Source organism: Pelodiscus sinensis, chromosome 4, assembly GCF_052426305.1.
Source record: "Pelodiscus sinensis isolate ZL-2025 chromosome 4, ASM5242630v1, whole genome shotgun sequence".
In the NCBI taxonomy this organism is placed as follows: domain Eukaryota; kingdom Metazoa; phylum Chordata; order Testudines; family Trionychidae; genus Pelodiscus; species Pelodiscus sinensis.
In genome coordinates, this window is record NC_143055.1 from 83610228 (window position 1) to 83632913 (window position 22686).

The window sequence follows — 22686 nt, forward strand, 5'->3', positions numbered from 1 at the left end:
GACCCATAGTCTCCGTGGCTGTGTCTAGACTACATGGCTCCATCGATGAAGCCATGTAGATTAGGGTTGTAGGCAAAGGCAAATGAAGCCGCGATTTAAATGATCGCGGCTTCATTTAAATTTACATGGCTGCCGCGCTGAGCCGACAAACAGCTGATCAGCTATTTGTCCGCTCAGCGCGCTAGTCTGGACGCTCCCCTGCAGATATCAAAGCCCTTTGTCGGCAGCCCTGTTATTCCTTGTGGGATGAGGTTTATCGGGGCTGCCGACAAAGGGCTTTGATGTCAGCAGGGGAGCGTCCAGACTAGCGCGCTGAGCGGACAAACAGCTGATCAGCTGTTTGTCGGCTCAGCGCGGCAGCCATGTAAATTTAAATGAAGCCGCGATCATTTAAATCGCAGTTTCATTTGCCTTTGCCAAAAAAAACAAATCTACATGTCGACGGAGCCATGTAGTCTAGACATACCCCTATAGACAACCACCTAACCGTAAGATGATTCTTACCAACAACCACAGGACATACCACACTAATACCAACCCTGGTATCTTCCTTTCCAACAAACCCCGTTGCCAGCTTTGTCCACATATTCACTCTGCTGAGACCATTATTGGACCTAACCAAGTGAGTTATAAGATCAAGAACACATATTCCTGCGCATCCAGAAATATAATTTATGCTATCATGTGTCGAAAGTGTCCATCTGCTACGTACAATGGACAAACATCTCAGACAATTCGCCAAAGGATCAATGCCCACAAAACAGATATTAGACAGGATCACAAAGAAAAAACAGTTTCTTGCCATTTCAACCAGAAAGGACATTGTCTCAATGACTTGATTACCTGCATCCTGCTTCAAAGGCCTTTTAAGACTACACTTGAAAGAGAATCCTCTGAACTGTCATTCATGCTTAAATTCGACACTTTACACTTAAGTTTGAATAAAGTCTAATTATCTTACCCATTACACACATAGCTTCCCCAATTATCACCTCTAATCATTAGCTCACAGACATTTACCTGCCCTCCCACTGCCCTTCTGTTCTGAAATTTGATTTGTCCTTTTCATATGTGTTCATTTTTTTAATTGTATCCTTTGGTATATATGGTTGTGACAATTTTCTTCCACTATTTGATCTGAGGAACTGGGTCTGGCCCACGAAAGCTTATCACCTAATAAACCATCTTGTTAGTCTTTAAAGTGTTACATAGTCCTGTTTTTTGTTTCATCTTTATTAATGACCTGGATGAGGGGATGGATTGCACCCTCAGCAAGTCTGCAGATGATACTAAGCTAGGGGGAAAGGTAGCTACGCTGGAGCGTAGAGATAGGATCCAGAGTGACCTAGAAAGATTAGAGGTTTGGGCCAAAAGAAATGTAATGAGGTTCAACAAAGACCAGTGTAGAGTCTTGCACTTGGGACGGAAGAATCCCAAGCATTGTTACAGGCTGGGGACTGAATGGCTAAGTAGCAGTTTTGCAGAAAAGGACCTGAGGAATTACAGTGGATGAGAAGCTGGATATGAGTCAACAGTGTGCCCTTGTAGACAAGAGGGCTAATGGCATATTAGGGTGCATTAGGAGGAGCACTGCCAGCAGATCTAGAGAAGTGATTATCTCCCTTTATTCAGCTCTGGTGAGGCAATATCTGGAGTATTGTATCCAGTTCTGGGCTCCCAACTATAGAAAGGATGTGGACACACTGAAGAGGGTCCAACAGAGGGCGTCCAAATTGATTAGGGGGCTAGAGTGCATGACCTATGAGGAGAGACTGAGGGATTTGGGTTTGTTTAGTCTGCAGAAGAGAAGAGTGAGGGGGGAATCTGCTAGCAGCCTTCAACTTCCTGAAGGGAGGTTCCAAAGGGGATGAAGAAAGGCTGTTCACAGTAGTGACTGATGGCAGAATGGTCTCAAGTTACAATGGGAGAGGTCTAGGTTGGATATTAGGATAAACTATTTCACTAGGAGCATGGTGAAGTACTGGAATGGGTTACCTAGGGAAGTGGTAGAATCTCCATCCCTAGAGGTTTTTAAGTCTCGGCTTGAAAAAGCCCTGGCTGGGTTGATTTAGTTGGGATTGGTCCTGCCTTGGGCAGGGGGCTGGACTTGATGACCCCCTGAAGTCTCTTCCAGCTCTATGATTTTACCCTCACAAATGAGGTATTGGTTCTAGGTATGCTAAATTTTGCATCGACTATTCGATTAGTCAATAGGGTACCTCCACCTTTGAAGTGTAGCAACAGCCTTAGTGCGAAAGTGCCTGTGGAGCCTGGGGTCAACTAAGGACTCCCCCACTGACTCCGGGCTTCCTGTGGTGCTACCAGTTGGAATGCCACAGAGACCCCAGCCCCTCCATTCCCCCGCGTGATGCCTCTTTCTGATAGAGGCAGCAAATGGGGTGGGGGGAGCAACGAGTCAATTAGTCATTCAGATCCCCCTAATTGGTTCAATATTGATTTTTGGGGGGTAGGGACTAACTGTGGTACAACTAACTCACTTTTTTTGTTGTTTAAAAGGGGACCAATTACTGAGACAACTTTTAAAACATGCTAGACAAAAGCCCTGATTGGCTTGTGAGCACTGAAAAACTTCTCATGGACTCCAGAAGATTAAGTGAAGGCAGACTTGGTGTCTTGTTTTATTGTTTACAATCTAGGTTAGAGCATTTTCCCATCGCGTACCATTAAGAGATTCTTGTTCTGAGTTGAAAGTGAATCAGGAAGCAACATTTAGTGGCTGAATAAAGAGGGAAATTCTTCACTTTGGCACTGAACAAAGTGGAATTTTACCTTCCTGGTGGGGAAAAAAAATCAGCAACCAAAGTTTAGGCAGGAGGAAACAGACCTGTTCTATTTCAGAAGCACTAACTTTTGGCTGGGATTGCATTTTGGCAGATTATAAACTAAGGAATTTTTGCAGACAATTTGGCTTCTTGCAAAATTTTGTTGAAATTGTAGGGGGAAAAAAAGTGTTTTCTGTGTCAGAAACTATTTAGAAAGTTCACCATGTCAGTGTTCTTGGTAAAGGGAGATTTAAGCATGTTAACCCTTAATTGAAATTTCCCTCTAATTTTTTAGATGCCATTTCCAAGTGAAACCACAAAAGGATCAAGTAAAAGAGCCCAAGCTCTGACATCTACAGAGTTATTAGACAATTTATTATGGTGAGTTTTGGGAATGTACACAGCAGAAGGACAGCGTTAAGAAGTTTTTCTTAACAAAAAAGCCCTAAGTTTTTAAGAACTGTATATAGGAGGAAAAGCTACAAGGAGGTAAACTCTGTCTCTACTATTTCTATCGGTAAAGAATGGTTTAATACAGGGAGTTTAAGTTTCATTATTGGAGATAAATATGACAGATAGGAGAGGCAGCAATCCTTAATCACAAAGAGCCAGGAATTCTTTGGAACAGGCAGAGACAAGCTAAACTACTCACCCTCCCAACCCACCACCCTAAACAAATCAGAATCATTATTTTTTAATAACAAGTTATCAGTTTAACTTCAGTAGAAAATATAAGATGAAAGGGTATGACATTGAATTCCTTAAAGTAGGTAACAGAGCAGGTTTTTAAATATGCAAACAAGTGAATATACAGCTGAAGATTAGGGTCATCCATTAGCAACACGAGAACGTTCTTTGTGACATTTATCCAAGACAAAGACGACCAGGGAGAGAAAAGGACACATTCCTCCCCTCTCAATACATACTTTCCATTTGATTCTGAACCAAGTTCCCAAAGAAAAAAATTGGCATATAAGATAAACACCACCACTTCTATCTACTCTGCCAAATGTGTGTCATGAAGATACTTTGACCAAATAGAGAAATGAAACTAATCTATTTTAAAAAAGGCAAACAAATAAATGGGAGACAAACCTTTACAGCTCCTAGTTGTTCCTTCCTAAATTTTTCCAAAGGTTTGATTAGCGTTTCGGTAACACTGAGTGCCTAGAGAAAGAAAAATCAGAGTATATATAGCATAATATCCAGAGAGGAGGAAGGCAAGTCATTTTAAGCTCCCAACTGAAAATAAACATAAAATTAAAAGTTTTATAAATTTTCAAAAAGCACCTAAGTGAGTTAGGAGCTTGAGCCCCATTTAAAAAACTCCTATGGCTCCTACATCACTTGAGAGATTTTGAAAATGTTATTCTTCAACAAAAAATTATTTCCCAAGTTGAGCATCATTAACTGTATGAATAGTCTGATGCAAATAGAAGATTTGGATGAGGTTTCCTCCAGTCTTTCTGAACAAGGCAATTGTTTCCTAACAATCAAGCTCTGTCCCATTCATTCACAAAACACTTCACATCACATTTTTTCTTTATAAATTACAAGAATGACTTTACACTTGGGGGCATCAAATCAAGGTATTGCCACAAATGCAGTACTGAAGAGCAAATCACTCTTCATATACAGGCAGTAGTCCCACCTGCCAATTAAGCCTTCCAATCTATTTCTCATATGCTAAGTTTAATTGTACACAAAAAAACACCTTGCATTAAAAGATTACTTAGGTTGCAGTCATTTTCAAAATTTAGGAAATGACACATCTACTGTTGACCATGTAGCCTTCATTTCACACCCTGCATGTTCATCCTTTGCCCTGAAAAAGACCAGGTTTGCACAGGAACATTAGGCCACAAACTGTTACCTCCCCCAAGAGTTGAAGAAGGTCCTACTCTACATGGTACTCCCAAAGTGGTGGAAATGGCTGACGTCAACTGCTGGGAATGGAGGTGATGGGAGGGGATCCTGGCTCCATCCACATCCCCACACACACTACAAATACTCCAGTTACAGCTCTTTCCAGTGCAGGAGTGGCCATGCCTCACTCTTTAGGAGGCCTCAAACTTTAGAACACTCTTTATATGATAGGCTGCTAACATTTTTCTGAGAAATGAAAGCAAAGCAAGGAATGTCAATTTTAACACTAACTGGGTGAACCCTAAATTCATATCATGGGATAAGCAAAAAGCAAGTTACTAGCCTCGAGGCTCTGTCCCTGCTGAATATTAAAAGTGTAAGCAAAGGAGGTGTATGGAGGTGTAAAAGCTTTTCATAAAAGGCATACAGGACTTTTTAAATGGGAAATGTTAGGCAACCTAAATATAAGCGTTGCTATGAGCTCTCTTGCTAATACTAAAGAGTTCAAATAAACTTCAAACAAGCTTTTAAACACTAGTCACCAACAGCAAAGGAGAATTATAAATTAGTGAAACTGAACAGGCTTGTCAAACAAACAGGTAAGTAAACAGTTAACTGGACTCAGAACATGATCAAAAATCCAATTAAAACAGCTCTCATCCAAGCCCAGCATTTGTTGGAATAAGGGTTTTATGCTGTAAAAGAGGATACAATGAAATACTGTAAAATTTACCCATGTTGGTCTGGGCATGCAAGGTAAAGTACTTGTAAAAGAAATTGAACTCTGATTATTTTCTTCTATATTTTTAAAATAGCTTTCCTTTGTTCTTCATAAGGCTTTCCTTACCTCTATATAGCAAGAAGAATTTTACCCTCATTTAATTGCATGTATGAATCATAATCTAACACCTTATAAGTTTAGACAAGCCAGCATGGAAAATTCTCACTGTTCAGTAGTTAAGCTAACCTAACCCTGTGTAGACACAGCAAAACTGACTGAAGAATTCTTCTGTGGACCTAGCTGCTCAGAGAGGTGGATTTCTATACTTCATAAGAACATGAGCAGAGTTGCATATGCCCAGTCCTCCCACTTCTAGGTACTGTAAGTGGGAGAATGACTCATTAGCCATCTTTTAGCTGTAATCCTTACTTCTACACTGAAACTGAAGCGCTAGTGTTGTAGTTTGCCATGTTTCCTGCAAACACCTCAGGCCAATGCTCCAGAGATATCCCTAGAAATCTTTGGTTCAGTTTCCACTATGGGAGTTGCCACCTGCCACACATTGAAAGCATGGACCAGGAGTAGTTCTATTAAAAATGGGCTCTTTAGAGTAGAAGAAATTTTTAAAAAGCAACTCCATGCATTCCAGTACTCTGATGTTTGTATAAGAAATCTTCAAGACAACCATACAAGAGAAAGGAGACATCTGACAATAAGTAGACCGTATAAACTATTGGATTGTATCTAAGTGAAACATAAGCCAGGCCTGATACCATGTGATTTCATTCCTTCTATCAGAGATCACAGCCAGCCTGTAATAAATTAACCCATTTCCTAATGTTATTTTAAACATTATTTCAAGCTACCATCAAAGTGGTTTGATCAGGGGAACTATTTCTAAATCAACCCTTCATGGAATTGCATGGTTTGGGCCATTCATGCTCTCACTGGGAAAAATGGAAGCAGGCTAGGGTTTTGCATTTCTTAACATTCTTAAAAGCAAGAGTCTTGGCACAGAGAAGAAACACTGGTAGCAAGTCCTTGTTTCAAATCTCAATTTATTTTCCAGTTAGTGAAAGCTTATGATGTGGTCCAAAAGACACTCACAGATGTCTCCAGTGACTTGTATGCAGCTCTGTGTTCCATTTTGAAAGAACACTTTGCATCCATTTTATTGGCTAAAGGCTCACAGAGTTAATAAGAGAATATAATGAGCTGAGAAGATCAAAATGCAACAATATTTCATGAAGACCTTCTCATATAAAAAGGGATGTGTGTGAGGAAGGATGGTGATTTTCAATGAAAGAATATAAAGGCTATCACGAACAAATTTTTTGGAAGCTTTCCCCTTTTAAGGAGTATCTTCAACAAAAGTTTTTATGGACAGAAATATCTTCAATGAAACAGCAACAGGAATCCAGGAAGAAGAGGACTCGAGAGCGCCCATGAGATTATTAGTTTTGCAAGCAAAAATATGTAATGGTTTCCAGTTTGGAAGGGAAAGAGGACTGAAGGAAAAATACCCCTTGTAAAAATCAGTTTTCAGATGGAAAACCTACGATGTGAGAACTAGACAGTAAAATGTAACATAAAACAGGTCTAGATGTCAGGAAATAGAGACTTCTCTAAAGTTTGCCCTTTAAGTCAGCAACTAGTTTACCCTTGTTCTCAAAAAGAGAGCTGGCCCACAACATTTTGGCACCTAAGGTGAGGAGCTCAAATGATGCCCCCATGCCACCTTTTCTCCTGCCTGCCTGTTATGTCTCTTGTGCCCTCCAGCACAACACTCAACCATCTCTGTGCATCTAGAGCAGAGAGAATACATATGCACCAGCAGCAGACACAATTTTCTACACTCTGAGTCCTAGTGGCACCCCCACACACACAGTCTGGCACCTGAGGCGGCTGCCTCAGTTTGCCTCATGATAAGGCCAGCCCTGCTCAAAGATCTTATATACTTCAGTCATAACTCATTATGGAACTAATTTCTCCTGTTTATTGTAATTCATCAGGGGATGAAAAAGCTGCACTGAAAAGGAAGGAATCCAAGTGACAGACACAGCTGCAATGTTTATGATCCAACATTTCATTCTCATCAGTTGACTCCTCTTCCACACACACAACTGAATAAAAACACCTCTAACTACCACCAAAAACCACCTAATACCAATTTTAAATGAAAATCAAACCTAGTAAACTGAAGATTAGGACTGAAATTCTTTAGTAAATGTAAGTCATCTCAGGTGAGCGGCCGAATTTCAGAAAGTGATGTACTCTTTAAAACAGGGGTGGGGAATCTTTTTTCAGTTGAAAGCCATATTCCAGTGAGAATCAAAACAAAACTCCTCACTGACTGGGTCAGGGGCTGCCATTGCTCCAAGGGAGTTGAGGATTAGAGCTGCTGGCATTCATGCTCCACCCCCTGAGTGGGGTAGGGTGGCACTGAGGTTTGCCGGGGCCCGAATCCAAGTAAGCCAGGGACCAAATCTGAGCCATAGGCTCCCCATCCCTGTTATAAGGTGTCTGAATTTAGGCCACCACAAAGTCACTATTCACTTTCTGCTCATCTTGACCTAGGGGTTGTCAAAAGCTAACTTTACCAGGAAATGGGAGTGGTGGATGAAGCAGAAGAGTAAAGTGTTTAAGGTCTTTATATTTCTATATTATATAAACACAAATACACACACCCTGTAAACATGCACATATAGATTTTACACAGCACTGAACTCACAGCCCAAGGGCCACAGTGTTGCTTTAAGTCACTCTGAGAGCTTGACTAAATTACAGAGGCAGCAGGGGAGGAGGGAGGCATTTGGGTGCTGATACACGGTATCGGAGGCAGCAGTGTGGGAGAGGGGAGCAGGCAGGAGCCGGTACATGCAGGGAGCCGGCTTTCAAGCCAGCTCCCCACAAGCAGTAGTTCCCACCACTCCCCTCCATTGCTGCCTCTGATATAGAGGCAGCAAGGGGAGGTTGTGTGTAGTCGTTAGGATTAACTGATAAACCTAGACTTATTGGTTAGTCATTTAAATGACTATCCACTAGCATTCCTAATAGACTCTACAATGGAAATAGTAACTAACTATAATTATCAATGGTAGAGTTAGAATATACAAGTAAATTGACTGGAAAGAACACTCTAAAGTAAATTGGAAGACTCTCTTTTTACTTAATTTACATTAATGGCTCAGGATAACACACTACCTAAATTATTTTTGTAATCCTGAACCAGTCAGATATGAAGGGGGGTGACAAGAGGATGAATTATGTTGTTCGCAGTGGCGGCAGATGAACAGAATAAGAAGCAATAGTCTCAAGATGCCACGTGGGACATCTAGATTTGCTTTTAGGAAAAACTATTTCACCAAGAGGATGATGAAGCAGTGGAATGGGTTGCGAACATAGGTGGCAAAATCTCCATCCTTAGAGGCTTTTAAGCCCAGGCTTGACAAAGCCCTGTCTGGGATGATTTAGTTGGGGTCAGTCCTGCTTTGAACAGGGGATTGGACTAAAAGATCTCCTGAGATCTCTTCCAACCCTAATCTTCTATCATACTAGAACTTCCTGTATTCCACGCATTCTTAATATAAATAGAAATATTTCCAGAATGGCCTCCAGAGGCAAAGTGCCCTGCTTCATATTTGCCTCAGGGAATTTCAGTAAGTTACAGGGTTACGGAAAAGTGCAATTTGTTTTATTGAGCCACTCTATAATTCAAATGAATTCTTGGGTCAATGCCAGGATTTTCTTTTCACAAAACCTAGTAAATCCCTCGGTATTTAGAAACCTGACCTTTGCAACCCATGTAAGTCCTTAAACTGAGAACAAAAATAAAACTGCTTGAATGCAGTTTAAATATCTAACATGGTAGCAGACCAAATGAGTGCATTTGTGGTAGACAGTATGAAACATTTTATGAACTTAAGATTCATGTCTACACATGTTCTAATTGCTTTGGGAAACTATGAAAAATATACCCCCAAAAGCTTTTTATCCATATTTAGAATTCAAAGTCTGAAATATCTGCATTTACCAGATAGATTTTAAAATCATTTTTACCATTTGCTGAATACAAAACACATTTAAAAGATCAGCAGCCTATTAAGTATACGTGTCAGTAATTAAGCAAAAGGAATTCATAATATATATCTTATCTGTAACTGTATTTCTTATCTGAGCTTCTCTCAGCTGATATCAACACCACAGTCAAAGCCATTTTATCAGTCACAAGCCTCCACACTGCCTTTTGGGATAGCAAAGAAAAATAAATGCCTGATAAGGGGATGCTGGTATGGCAAGAAGTCCTTTGTGAAAGGCTTTAAAAACTGTAGTATAAACATTGCACCACAACTGAAAATCTTTATAGCCCTGGTCTGGTGCCAAATGGTGTGGGTGCATCACGTCCTAACATTCCACTGATTTCAAGAGAATATCTATGGAACTTTGGCATCATTACACTGTTCACTGAAGAGCCAAAGAAAAGTAGTCAGATCAGCAGTCCATTTCTCCCTAACACCACACAATTTTTTTTTCCTAGATACTAATCCCGTTGTTCTTTTTCCACCTGCCCACTTTAATGGCGATTCAGTTCTAAAATATTTACTAGAGTATATCATTGCTCATGAAAGAAACCACATCTCAGCAGAAGTATTCAGTCTCCATTTGAAATTATTCACTCCCTGAGGAATTTTGTCATCAGCTCCTTCACATTTGAACATGTGTATTTTATGATCTTTTCCATTTCAGTTAGTGTTTTCTATAAGGCAACCAGCACCTGGTACATGTGTAGTGTCATATTACCTCCTTACCTGCAAACAGGCTGCACATAATAAAGTGGAATACAGGCAGTCCCCGACTTACGCGGATCCGACTTATGTCAGATCCGCACTTATGAACGGGGCTTTTCTCGCCCCGGTCTCCCTGGTCTGTTGGGGGGCGGGGGGTCCAGCAAAGCCGCTGGACCCCCCCCCCCAACAGACCAGGGGGACAGGAGCAAAGCCGCCCAGGTGGCGGGGGTCCTGCTGCCTGGGAGGCTTTGCTCCTGGGCAAACGAGCAAAGCCGCCCAGGCGGCGGCTTTGCTCGGGTGTCCCTGGTCTGCTGGGGGGGTCCAGCGGCTTTGCTCAGGGGCAAAGGAGCAAAGCCACACGGGCGGCGGGGTCCCTCCGCCTGTGCGGCTTTGCTCGGGTCTCCCTGGTCTGCTGGGGGGGGGAGGGGGCGCAGCTAGTGCGCCCCCCCCCCCCCCCAGCAGACCAGGCTTTTGTTGCGGGACACCTCGGGTAGAGCAGCTGGGGTGCTGCCGGGTTGGTCCTGTAGGAACCTACCGGGCAGCGCCCCAGCTGTTCTGTCCCAGGCTCCAGATTCAGCAGCTGTTGAAACTGATCAGGCTGATTCCAGGAAGCTGGGGGCAGAGCACCTCTGCCTCTGGCTTCCTGTAGTCAGCCCTTGGTCAGTTTCAGTGGCAGCAGCTGAATCTGGAGCCAGTTCCGACTTACATACAAATTCAACTTAAGAACAAACCTATAGTCCCTATCTTGTACGTAACCCGGAGACTGCCTGTACCATCGTCACAGCACAATTGCAATGTCCAGAGATTATATAGCCCACAGTAGATTCTTTGAATCCTGAGTTGCATTTTGCTACATGTTATCACTGCTAGAGAGCTGCTGAGGAAATCTGTGAAATGTGCCACAAAATTCCCCCATTTTCAGTGCTGCATTTGGTACTGGAATATCCTATGATACAGCCTGAATAATTAAAATTAAAATTTGAAATAATAATTTTAAATCTTACTTAGTATTTATCATCCTGAAGTATACCAAATAATTGTAATAGCTATATACATACAACTCTACTAATACAAAGCCATAGAGGTGGAAGAAAACAGCTATATGGGTGCTATTTTTTACAACCTTGACCAGAGCAAAACACTCTTATAGCACAGAAATTTGTGATATCTACTATCCATGTAACACCATTGCTTAGAAAGTTCTCCACATGATATTCAACGTGTAAGAGGAAAGGCTGAGTGCGCATGGGTGTAGTTATGAATCCAACTCCTGCACATTAACGAGACAAATGTGCAAGAAGAACTGATGCTCATTGGGTTCCCAATGCCCCAGCTGGCTTCACAGATTTACACTAGAGATGTGAATGGTTAACTGGTGGGGGCTGGATCAGCCCTGCAGGGCCCACAGCAGGAACAGCCCCTGCCCACAGAGAACCTGGCCTGGATGCTGTGACTGTCCAGAGCAGCCCCTTTTCATGGGGGGGGGGGGGGAGGACCTCTCCAGCCCACTCACCACCCCTTTAGTTGATTAGCCAGTTAAACAATATGTTAACCAGTTAACCAATTAAACAGGATTTTGCATCCCTAATTTATGCAAGCAAAATGTTTCCATTCATACCAGCCATGTGCAGCAGGGATTTCTCCCTGCTCCTACCTCCAACACATTCCTCAACAGCTCCCAATTTGTCTGTTAATTATGATTGATGCTGGCAAATAAGCACCTGAAACACAGAATTTCTACACAGAATTTCTAGAAATTAATACCGTACTGGAGATGAAGAACAATGCTGCTCCAAAGATAAGAAATCCATATATTAGATTCCACATTTGTGATCAATAAATCAATGCAAATCTGTCACATAAATCCATCTAATTCCTGCAAGTACTTTGGTCATCACATATGTGATTTCAGGTGGAAAGAAAATTAAACCTATTGAAAAAAAGCTAAATTACAGTCTACCTTAAGAGAAATGAATCTTTAAAACACCATATTCCTCGCATTAAAATAAGTAATAGTGAAATATGTTACCTGTCAAAAATTTCATAAGCAATAAAATAATGTCTGGAATTAGTTACCAGATGTAGAGTTAAAAAGTAGATGCCATTATGATGTTACAATTTAAAGTTACAGACCAAGAGACCAGCAGTAGAAAACACACATCACATGTACGGTAACTAATGGCAAATAATTATTTTTTAGTTTTGACATTTTAATTATCATTTAGGTAAAGGACAATTACTAATGTGTACTAAACTTCAGAAACAAAATTATTGAGCGGGGATGCCTGGCATTTCAAGTGAAATCTCTATATTTTTTCTAAAGCACCTTTTACTATAACTTTTAAAAATTAGTGAGCTTAAAATCTCAAATTCTGTGAGGCAAAATTAGCATTAATCTCCCTGTGATGGAGTCCCATTTTTACCATGTTCATATGCTGTTCATCTCTTGCCTTGGAGTGCCATACTCCCGTGTGTGCAGGTAGGTGAAAGGTCATCATAGATCTCTCAATCATCCCACCCCACACGAGATGGAATTTTAATTTTGCAGTACAAAACCTCATTTTAATCATCTATTGTATTAAGCAGATGTATTAAACCTGCATAGCCAAAAAACATTCCAATAACCTTATTTGATAAGCAAGGAAGACACCTTTACCGTTACATTTTCCTTAAAGATGTGCTCAAAACCAATCCCAACATCCTGCTTCATAGCACAACTACAATGGAATAGATGTGAGTTCATCAACTGAAGTCAAAGAGCAAGCTAATCTCCTGGTTTCTACTCCCCATAAATTCTGCCTCCAATTGTGGAACAAATTTGGTTATTCAGCTCTCATTCTTCTCTGTATTTTCACAATTGTTTTTAATTTGTCCTTTTCTTTAGATGGTACCATAGCTTTTTCCTTTTCTTCTCATTGGCTACGTCTACACTGGCCCCTTTTCCGAAAGGGGCATGCTAATTTTACAGGTCGTAATAGGGAAATCCGCGGGGGATTTAAATATCCCCCACGGCATTTAAATAAAAATGTCCGCCGCTTTTTTCCGGCTTTTAGAAAAGCCGGAAAAGAGCGTCTACACTGGCCCCGATCCTCCGGAAAAAAGCCCTTTTCCGGAGGATCTCTTATTCCTACTTCAAAGTAGGCTTCAAAGTAGGAATAAGAGATCCTCCGGAAAAGGGCTTTTTTCCGGAGGATCGGGGCCAGTGTTGACGCTCTTTTCCGGCTTTTCTAAAAGCCGGAAAAAAGCGGAGGACATTTTTATTTAAATGCCGCGGGGGATATTTAAATCCCCCGCGGATTTCCCTATTACGACCTGTAAAATTAGCATGCCCCTTTCGGAAAAGGGGCCAGTGTAGACATACCCATTATGACTGTGCACAAGGAACACCAGAATATCAAGGCTTTTTTTAATCATAGGACCTTCGACTTAGCAGCTCCATGTCATGCAATCTCTCCACCACAAAACATGTTCAATACAGAATGCAGCATCCCTGGTCAATTTACACTAAGAACTACCTGCTCACCGCCCACTGATTCAAACTCTTTCAAGAGATGTGGCTCCAAACCAGGCCAGCATGGCAGAATTTCACATTTTTCCACCCCTGAGAAACCATGTCTGTCCCAGGCTTCTACAGCCAGAAACAAAATGAAGACATTAAAATTGGAAAGAAAAGCAGGAGAGAACTAAACTGCTGAATTTGTTCCAATGATGAATGCAGAGCATCTGGCAGGCAGGATTAAGTAGAATAGCTTAGCCTCAGAATTTGCTGTCTATGTTGAGCCATATTTGGCTCTCTCAGAGATGAAGACCTAGCCATCAGTCACAGACTGGGGTAAATGTTATGATCCAGAATATATTAAGTTACACAGAAGGAAGACAGAAGTAGAAAGCACTCCATACACCAATTAGGGGCTAATTTCATGTTTCTCTGTCTAACCCACATGTAGGTCTTTGTCATGTTCCAGTACCTGGCTCATTTGAGACTGCTACTATGGCAAAAGACCAGCTTGGCTTAACAAGGAGATCTTGCACGATCTCAAAATAAAAAAGGAGTCATATAAAAAATGGAAACTAGGACAACTAACAAAGGATGAATATAGGCAAGCAACACGGGAATGCAGGGGCAAGATTAGAAAGGCAAAGGCACAAAATGAGATCAAACTAGCTACAGGCATAAAAGGAAACAAGAAGACTTTTTATAAATACATTAAAAGCAAGAGGAAGACCAAGGACAGGGTAGGCCCACTGCTTAGTGAGGAGGGAGAAGCAGTAACAGGAAACTTGGAAATGGCGGAGATGCTCAATGACTTCTTTGTTTCGGTCTTCACCGAGAAGTCTGGAGGTGTGCCTAACGTAGTGAATACAAGCAGAGAGAGGGTAGGTTTAGAAGATAGGATTCACAAAGAACAAGTTAAAAGTCACTTAGGAAAGTTAGATGTCAGCAAGTCACCAGGTCCTGATGAAATGCATCCCAGGATACTCAAGGAGCTGATAGAGGAGGTATCTGAGCCTTTAGCTATGATCTTTGAAAAATCATGGCAGACAGGGGAGATTCCAGAAGACTGGAAAAGGGCAAATATTGTGCCCATCTATAAAAAGGGGAATAAGAACAACCCAGGAAACTACAGACCGGTCAGTTTAACGTCTGTCCCAGGGAAGATAATGGAGCAGGTAATTAAGGAAATCCTATGCAAACACTTGGAAGGTAATAAAGTGATAGGGAATAGCCAGCATGGGTTTGTGAAGAACAAGTCATGCCAAACTAATCTGATAGCTTTCTTTGATAAGATAACGAGCCTTGTGGATAAGGGAGAAGCGGTGGATGTCATATACCTAGACTTTAGTAAGGCATTTGATACGGTCTCGCATGATATTCTTATTGATAAACTAGGCAAATATAACTTAGATAGGGCCACGATAAGGTGGGTGCATAATTGGCTGGATAACCGTAGTCAGAGAGTTGTTGTTAACGGTTCTAAATCCTGCTGGAAAGTGGATAACAAGTGGAGTTCCTCAAGGGTCTGTTTTGGGACCAGTACTGTTCAATATCTTCATCAATGATGTAGATATTGGGATAGAGAGTACGCTTATTAAGTTTGCGGATGATACCAAACTGGGTGGGGTTGCGACTTCTTTGGAGGATAGGGACATAATTCAAAATGACCTTAGCAAGTTAGAGAAATGGTCAGAGGTAAACAGGATGAGGTTTAATAAAGAGAAATGCAAAGTGCTCCACTTAGGAAGGAACAATCAGTTCCATACATACAAGATGGGAAGCGACTGTCTAGGAAGGAGCATGGCGGAAAGGGATCTAGGGGTCATAGTGGACCACAAGTTGAATATGAGTCAACAGTGTGATGCTGTTGCCAAAAAAGCAAATATGATTCTAGGTTGTATCAACAGGTGTGTTGTAAGCAAAACTCATGAAGTCATTCTGCCGCTCTACTCTGCACTAGTTAGGCCTCAGCTGGAGTACTGTGTCCAGTTCTGGGTGCCACATTTCAAGAAAGATGTGGAGAAACTGGAAAGGGTACAGAGAAGAGCGACAAGAATGATTAAAGGTCTAGAGAACATGACCTATGAAGCCAGGCTTCATGAACTGGGCTTGTTTAGTTTGGAAAAAAGAAGATCAAGGGGGGACATGATAGCGGTTTTCAAATATCTAAAAGGGTGTCACAAGGAGGAAGGAGAAAATTTGACAAGGAGTAATGGGCTTAAAGTGCAGCAGGGGAGGTTTAGATTGGACATTAGGAAAAAATTCCTAACTGTCAGGGTGGTCAAATATTGGAATAAATTGCCAAGGGAGGTGGTGGAATCTCCCTCTCTGGAGATATTTAAGAACAGGTTAGATAGACATCTGTCAGGGATGGTGTAGGTGGAGCTTGGTCCTGCCTTGAGGGCGGGGGGCTGGACTCGATGACCTCTTGAGGTCCCTTCCAGTCCTATTATTCTATGATTCTATGATACTGCTTCCAACTTAAAAAAAAAAAAAAAAGACCACCACCAACACCCCCTCCTCCACACACACACACACACACACACACACACACACACACACACACACACACACACACACTCTGAGTAAAATGGGTAAGGATTGTGTTTTGGAGCTACAGCAGTCCTGCTTAAATCCCTGCTGATGATCCAACCAATGTACTGTTAGTGGTTGTTTCACACGTTTTGCATTTTTTGGTTCTCAGTATAATATGCAAACCTAATGTTATACCAATATACTGTATGTTTTTTGACTTAAACTGTTACTACAATTCTGAGCCAATGTATTGTCACAGCCTTCAATATGAAAGGCTTTTTCCTTAGTGAGAAGCAGCTGCTACTTATAAATCCAGAGTAGTGAAAAAGATTGTGCAATAATAAATCAATTATGCTAACATTTTGCTGATTAATATCATGGCAAATTATGCTGGCTGGTTCATAAATTAAGCCTTCTTACAATTGGTTTGCAATAAAAGATTGTTGCACTCACCAAGATTTCTCTTTGCTCTTCCAGATTTTTTAAGAAATTTGAGAACTCGCACAGGGATGCATCTGTAACATGAAAAGAAAAAATGGAATAGGACTGCACAACAAAAATCAGTAATGCACACATACCTATACATACCTATACATCTTTCATCATCTGTCTCTGCGTCACCAATGAATTCAAATTTAAAATCCCTCAAAGAGTGGGCAAACTTTCTTTGGGCTGCCGAAAGGTCTGCAAGGCAAACAAAATCCTTTAGCAACTTGAATGTTATTTAAATTTAATTGTAGAGAAATGTGTCATATTATATCTTTCAATAGGTTTCAGCAATACAGAAATAAATCACTTCAGAAGTAGAGTTCCACCGCAATTTTTAAATCCTATTTTAAAGACAAATACAAAGCATGGCAAATATCTTGTTCAAAATTTTTTTCAATTTCCTAGCCAGTTTCTGCTGCTTTTATTGATAGCATTTGACTATTACTGACACAAAACTGCTGTTGCTTTGCAGACTATTTCCTTCCTTCAGGAAGGTACTGGATATATTAACTAGTCAAAATTCTGTTCTAAGTTACAATATCAGAATGTTAAACAATCATCCAATATTGTAGCTGAGAGCAAATCATATGCTTTTCTATTTGTCATGTCTGATTATGGACGTTACAAACTCTCTCATGTACATCAACCCTAAAAAGTAGGCCTCCAAGGACAAGAGGATCAAAGTCCCCATGCGCTCTTAACTTGAAATAAAGATTCTCTTCACATTTTCATACTCCACCAATGTTAAGAGCAATTTGATATATTTAATCTTTTAGCTATCTCATGCCAGTCAGAAGGACTAGGAGTGACTTATGTAACACACTGTGTAAACATTTTATTCTCAGGATTAGTTGGAGCTGAAACACAAACTGTTTTTACATCTCTTTAGCAGATATTGTTTCCAGTCTGCTGTTTTTCCCAGTTACATAGATAACACCACCTCTGAGTCCAAAGGTTACATTGTACTGTGCGGTATCAACTTATTAAAGGAATACCATCCATTTCTGACACATCTTAGCAGGACGCAGACACAAAAGCCACAGATTTTCTGTTCCCATCCCTCTTTCTTAAAATTCCTTTCCTCTCACATCTGGTTACTTTTCTCCCCTCCCTCTTACACTCCTCTCCACATACCCCTGCACACTGTTTGGATTTTTATCATCTCAGGACAATATTGAACTCCTGGCTGGGTCAGAGCCATGTGACTCCCTGGGAAAATGAGAAAATCCAGGTGAGGGAAAAGTGAGGCAAGGAGCCCCTGCAGCACTATGCTCAGTCAGCTGGAGGAGGGGGAAATACAGGCCAGGAACACTCTATGACAGGGGTCTGCGACCTACGACTTTAGAGCCAAATATGGCTCTTTTGTCTCTCCCAAGATACACACAATTTTTTAAATTAAAATGAAAAATTAATTCAGAATTTTAAAAATGCATAATTACTCATGTCAAGTTGATTTTTTTGTCTTTCACAAAATATACAAAATGTTTATTTTAACAACCATTCATCCTCTCCACTCAAAGAGAATCGTGAATATTCTCTTTACATCTGATTGGTCAACAAAACTTTCCATCATCATACGTGATGGTGAACTCTGTAACCCCCAACAGTAAAAATGGCAAAGAGGAAGAGAGAGATGACGAGTACTAAAATATTTCAAAAGGAATGGACAGACTTGTATACATTTGTGAAAAGGTCTGGATTTCCACACTGGTTCATTTGTAATTAAAGAATGTTCTCAAATGAAAAAAAATAAATTTCATGACAGAACATGCAGCATTTGCTAAAAAATACCCTGAGGGTGGTTCACGAAAAAAACACATGCAAGGAGCTGCAGTGAAAAATGAACACTGGGGAAAATAGCCTGCTGGCATGGTCAATAAAAGGTATGGAGTTTAAACTCTGCAAGTTTTGTGGGCTTATACAGCATTATTCAAGAGGTTACACTTTCACTGACAGGGATTACATGAAGAGACATGCTAAAAACTGATCATGAAGTAATTGACAAGTTTCACAACAAGAACAAAATCTTACAGAAAACTCAACACATGCCATTAGCAGGGAAAAAAAAAAAGAAGGACAGAGCTATGAAAATGGCCCATCAAATTGACAAGGAACAAATGTAAAATTTGAGTACAGCTACTTATTTTTTGTTTGCTTTGGACAAGACAGACCAACATATGTGACATTAATCAGTTGTGCATTCTGGGATGATATATTTTGTGGAAACGTGTGCATGAAGAAATGATTGAGATATACCAATGCAAAAAAAAAAAATCAAATAAGAAGGGGTGGGAATATCCTTAAAATTGTGATCAACTTTGTAAATGAGAAAGAAATACAGTTGGATAATATTGTGTCTATGTGTACAAACAGTACACCTAGCATGGTCAGCAAATACAGGGGATTCCTTACTCATCAAAACAGCTGAATTGCCCACTTTTGAACTTTCAATGCACTTTGTGGAACCGAACTTGGAAATGTAATGGGACTGATCATTTGCATTGTCAATTGGATTCTTGCCTTAATCACCATCAATTTCAGTCACTGCTTGAGGAAGTAGATTCCCAATATCCCCATCTATTAATGCACAGTGTTTGCTGATTATCTCATGACAAAGTTTTGTGTTGTTACGCTGCCTGTATTAATGAGATTAAGTCATTTTTTATGTGAATGATGTTAAAACACACCAAGGTTTCAGGCTATGGTTGCTGAAGTTTTTATTATCTAATCAACATTACTGGTCATTTGAATGAATCGAACTTTAAGCTCAAGAGCAAGGAAATACAGTCTTGAGGCTGCAGCAGGCGGTGCTTGGATATGAGTAAAAATTGACTGTCTTCATTGAAGATGTTGAGAGAGGGAGACTGGCACATTTTGAAAGACTATGAATGTTTTGTGATTTGCATCAGAGAGAATATCCAAGTAACAGCCTTGATTTGCAGCAGCTTGCTGGGTTTGTTTCTGAGCTCCTAATGGCATTCAAGTCTCGTTTTGTTCACTTTTGCAAATACAGGCATCTTGGTCAGTGATTTGGAAACAGAAATAGCAGATTTCAAGGAGTTTGATATCTGGGTGGAAAAATTCATCAAGCTGATTTCTGATTTAGAATGCCTTGCTCAACAACATGTAGAGCTGGCAAAACTGCATCAATGGGCTGACATGAAGAAATTGGAGCACAATGATAATCTGATTCTGCAAACTTAGAAAGAAATCAGTCACGTACACCACTATGCAGAATGACAGCTTGACCTTACTTTCAATGTTTGACTCCACCTATGTGTGTGAGCACGATCTCTCATTTGAATCACAGCAACGGTAATTTGCACTCACGACTGACAAGACACCGCCTGCATGAGTGCATGAAGCTGAACTTGACCAGTTGTGATGTAAATTTCAAAGAAATGTGCAAAAAGATGCAGTAGCAGAAGTCCCATTAAATAAAGTCACTGAGTACAATATTTAATGTATGCTATTGTTATCATTATGTCAATTATTAGTAATATTATGTTGTATATTTTCAGTCATTAAAATGGGCACTCTTATACTGGCTCTTTGACGACCACTTGTTCTCAATATTGATGTAGTTTGTCTCTTTGGTTTGAAAACATTGCCAACCCCTGCCCTATGGTAACGTCCGTCTGCCAATCTTTATGTCTGGGGTGCTAAAATCTTTGAAGACTGATAAAGAGGGGGGGAAATGCTACATGAAGAAAGCAATCAGAGGACAGAATGGTTACCTATAGTCCCATGTTGCAGAGCACAATGATTAATTACCACAAACTGATCTAATATATAAACTCTGTACAAGCCATGGAATTGTGGGGAAGACGACAAGTACACAACTAGGAAAGAACCAAGCATTCAAGCATTATTTCTAAGAGTGCGATGACCATTAGAGAGATTCTTATCTACAAAAAGGATGTTTGAATTAAATGATTCAACAAGCTGTAGGAGCCTAAGCATACAAGCATTGTTGACAGAAGGCTTTTAATTGTGTTTAGTCAATAGACTGCCACCACAAGATTTACCCTATCAGTTTTGGATTCTTTATTCTATTAATTTACATTAAAATTAATTTCTATTTTTCTTTCCTATGCCAAATATTTTCCTACCATACTTGGATTTCCTTTCTGTGATTGGAGACAATCACTGGTGCACAGTTGTTTCCCTGGGGAAAAAAAATGAAACTTTGCCTCTTTCTCCTCCCACAGACAGTGCAGAGACTAGGTAACAAAACTGAGCACTCAGTTGAAGACATGGGTAATAAGAGCAATCCCCAAGACAGCGAATCTAGAATACAAATGTAGACAGCTCAGCATAGGGAAAATCTGAAGACCAGGATGAGGAATAGCTCTGCGAAGGATTATTAAAGGCTTTGAAAGGGCATGGGTAAAGTAAGATCCTTGAGAGGTATGTGTCATTTTGATCCTGTCTGGAAATAGGCAATCAGTTCATCATTTCTTCTTGTACAATCTGCATGCTATAGAAAAAAGATAAAGTTACTGATGTAATTACCACAAATATTGTAGAACTCCATAATACGTACTGACCCCCTCAGAAAGAATATGTGGCAATGCACATACACACGTGTTATGCAACAACAATGTGCACTATTAAAACTACAAGTTACAAGTTTCATAGACACTAACTCTCAGACATACACTTCCTTGCATCCTGTTCAAACAATAAGCATTATTTAGGGTTTATAGCATCTGTGCCTCAAAGGACTCCGCAAAAGTACTTCACAAAAGGGATGTTAACATGTACCCGGGGCTCATCAGTTAACCCTCACAGTTATACGCACCCCTCCCCTCGCTGACTGTGTATCCCACCTGCCTCCACACACACGGCTACCTCTGTGGGAGGCAGTAGTGTGTGGAGTGGGAGGGTGGCTCCACAGAAGGCAGAGGCATCAGAGGAGGGGTCACAAGAGCTGGTGTGTGTGTAGGGAGCCACCATCCCCCTCCCTTGCTGCTGTCTCCTACAGAGGGAGCAGCACAGGAGGCAGCAGGTGGGAGCAGATACCCACAGGGAGCCGGCTTTCAAGCCAACTCCCAACGTGGACTGGTTCCTGCCCAGCTAACTGCCCCCCTCCAGCACTACTGCCTCTGTATCACAAGCAACAGCACAGGGGGCAAGCAGGAGCTGGTACATGTGGAGAGCAGGCTTTTAAGCCAGCTCTCTGCAGGTGCTGGCTCCTACAGAGCCACTTCCCACAGAGGCAGCAGCAAGGTGAGGAGGGAAAATGTAGGAGCTGGTACTAAAAAACCGACTCCATGCAAGCACTGGCTCCTGCATGTAAATGGTAACCACTGAAAGTTTCAGTAGTTACACATTTACAAAAACAAACATATTTTAACATCTCAACTTCACAAGAGCAAAGGCCTAATCCTACAAGATGCCAAGCATCCTCAAACCTTTCCTTTTGGCCTTCAAGACAATAATGAAATTAGGTCACTAAACAACTCGTAAGAACTGGCCCTCTCTTCACATGGTATACAGGCAGTCCCCGGGTTACGTACAAGATAGGGACTGTAGGTTTGTTCTTAAGTTGAATCTGTATGTAAGTCGGAACTGGCATCCAGACTCAGCCGCTGCTGAAACTGACCGCCAGTTCTGACTTACATACAGAATCAACTTAAGAACCCCAGGCGTCCCCAAGTCAGCTGCTGCTGAAACTGATCAGCAGCTGATTCCAGGAAGTCCGGGGCAGAGCAACTCTGCCTCGGGCTTCCTGTAGTCAGCGCTGGTCAGTTTCAGCAGAAGCTGACTTGGGGACGCCTGGGGCAGAGCAGCTGGGGTGCTGCTGGGTTGCTCCAGTAGCGCCGCTCCTCGGTGCTACTGGACCACCCAGCAGCACCCCATCTGCTCTGCCCCAGGCGTCCTGATTCAGCCGCTGCTGAAACTGACCAGTAGCGGCTGAATCAGGACCTGGGGGAGAGCAGCTGGGGTGCTGCCGAGTTGGTCCAGTAGTGCCCAGAGCAGCGCTGCAGGACCAATCAGCAGCAC

The 22686-nt window shown here is 41.3% G+C and overlaps 1 protein-coding gene across 5 annotated transcripts in view; it reads right to left on the minus strand.

Annotated features, from left to right (window-relative positions):
* Positions 1-22686, minus strand: part of ARHGAP10 (Rho GTPase activating protein 10) — a 275716-nt gene that overhangs the window by 175405 nt on the left and 77625 nt on the right. For 4 of the 5 annotated variants that reach the window (XM_075930012.2, XM_075930007.2, XM_075930009.2 and 1 more), the window contains exons 2-4: positions 16777-16872; positions 16642-16703; positions 3879-3950 (exon numbers count right to left, since the gene is read on the minus strand). In XM_075930012.2, the coding sequence (XP_075786127.2) occupies positions 3879-3950; positions 16642-16703; positions 16777-16872 (230 nt within the window). The remainder of the gene's footprint in view (positions 1-3878; positions 3951-16641; positions 16704-16776; positions 16873-22686) is intronic. The other variant, XM_075930008.2, reaches the window with a different exon arrangement.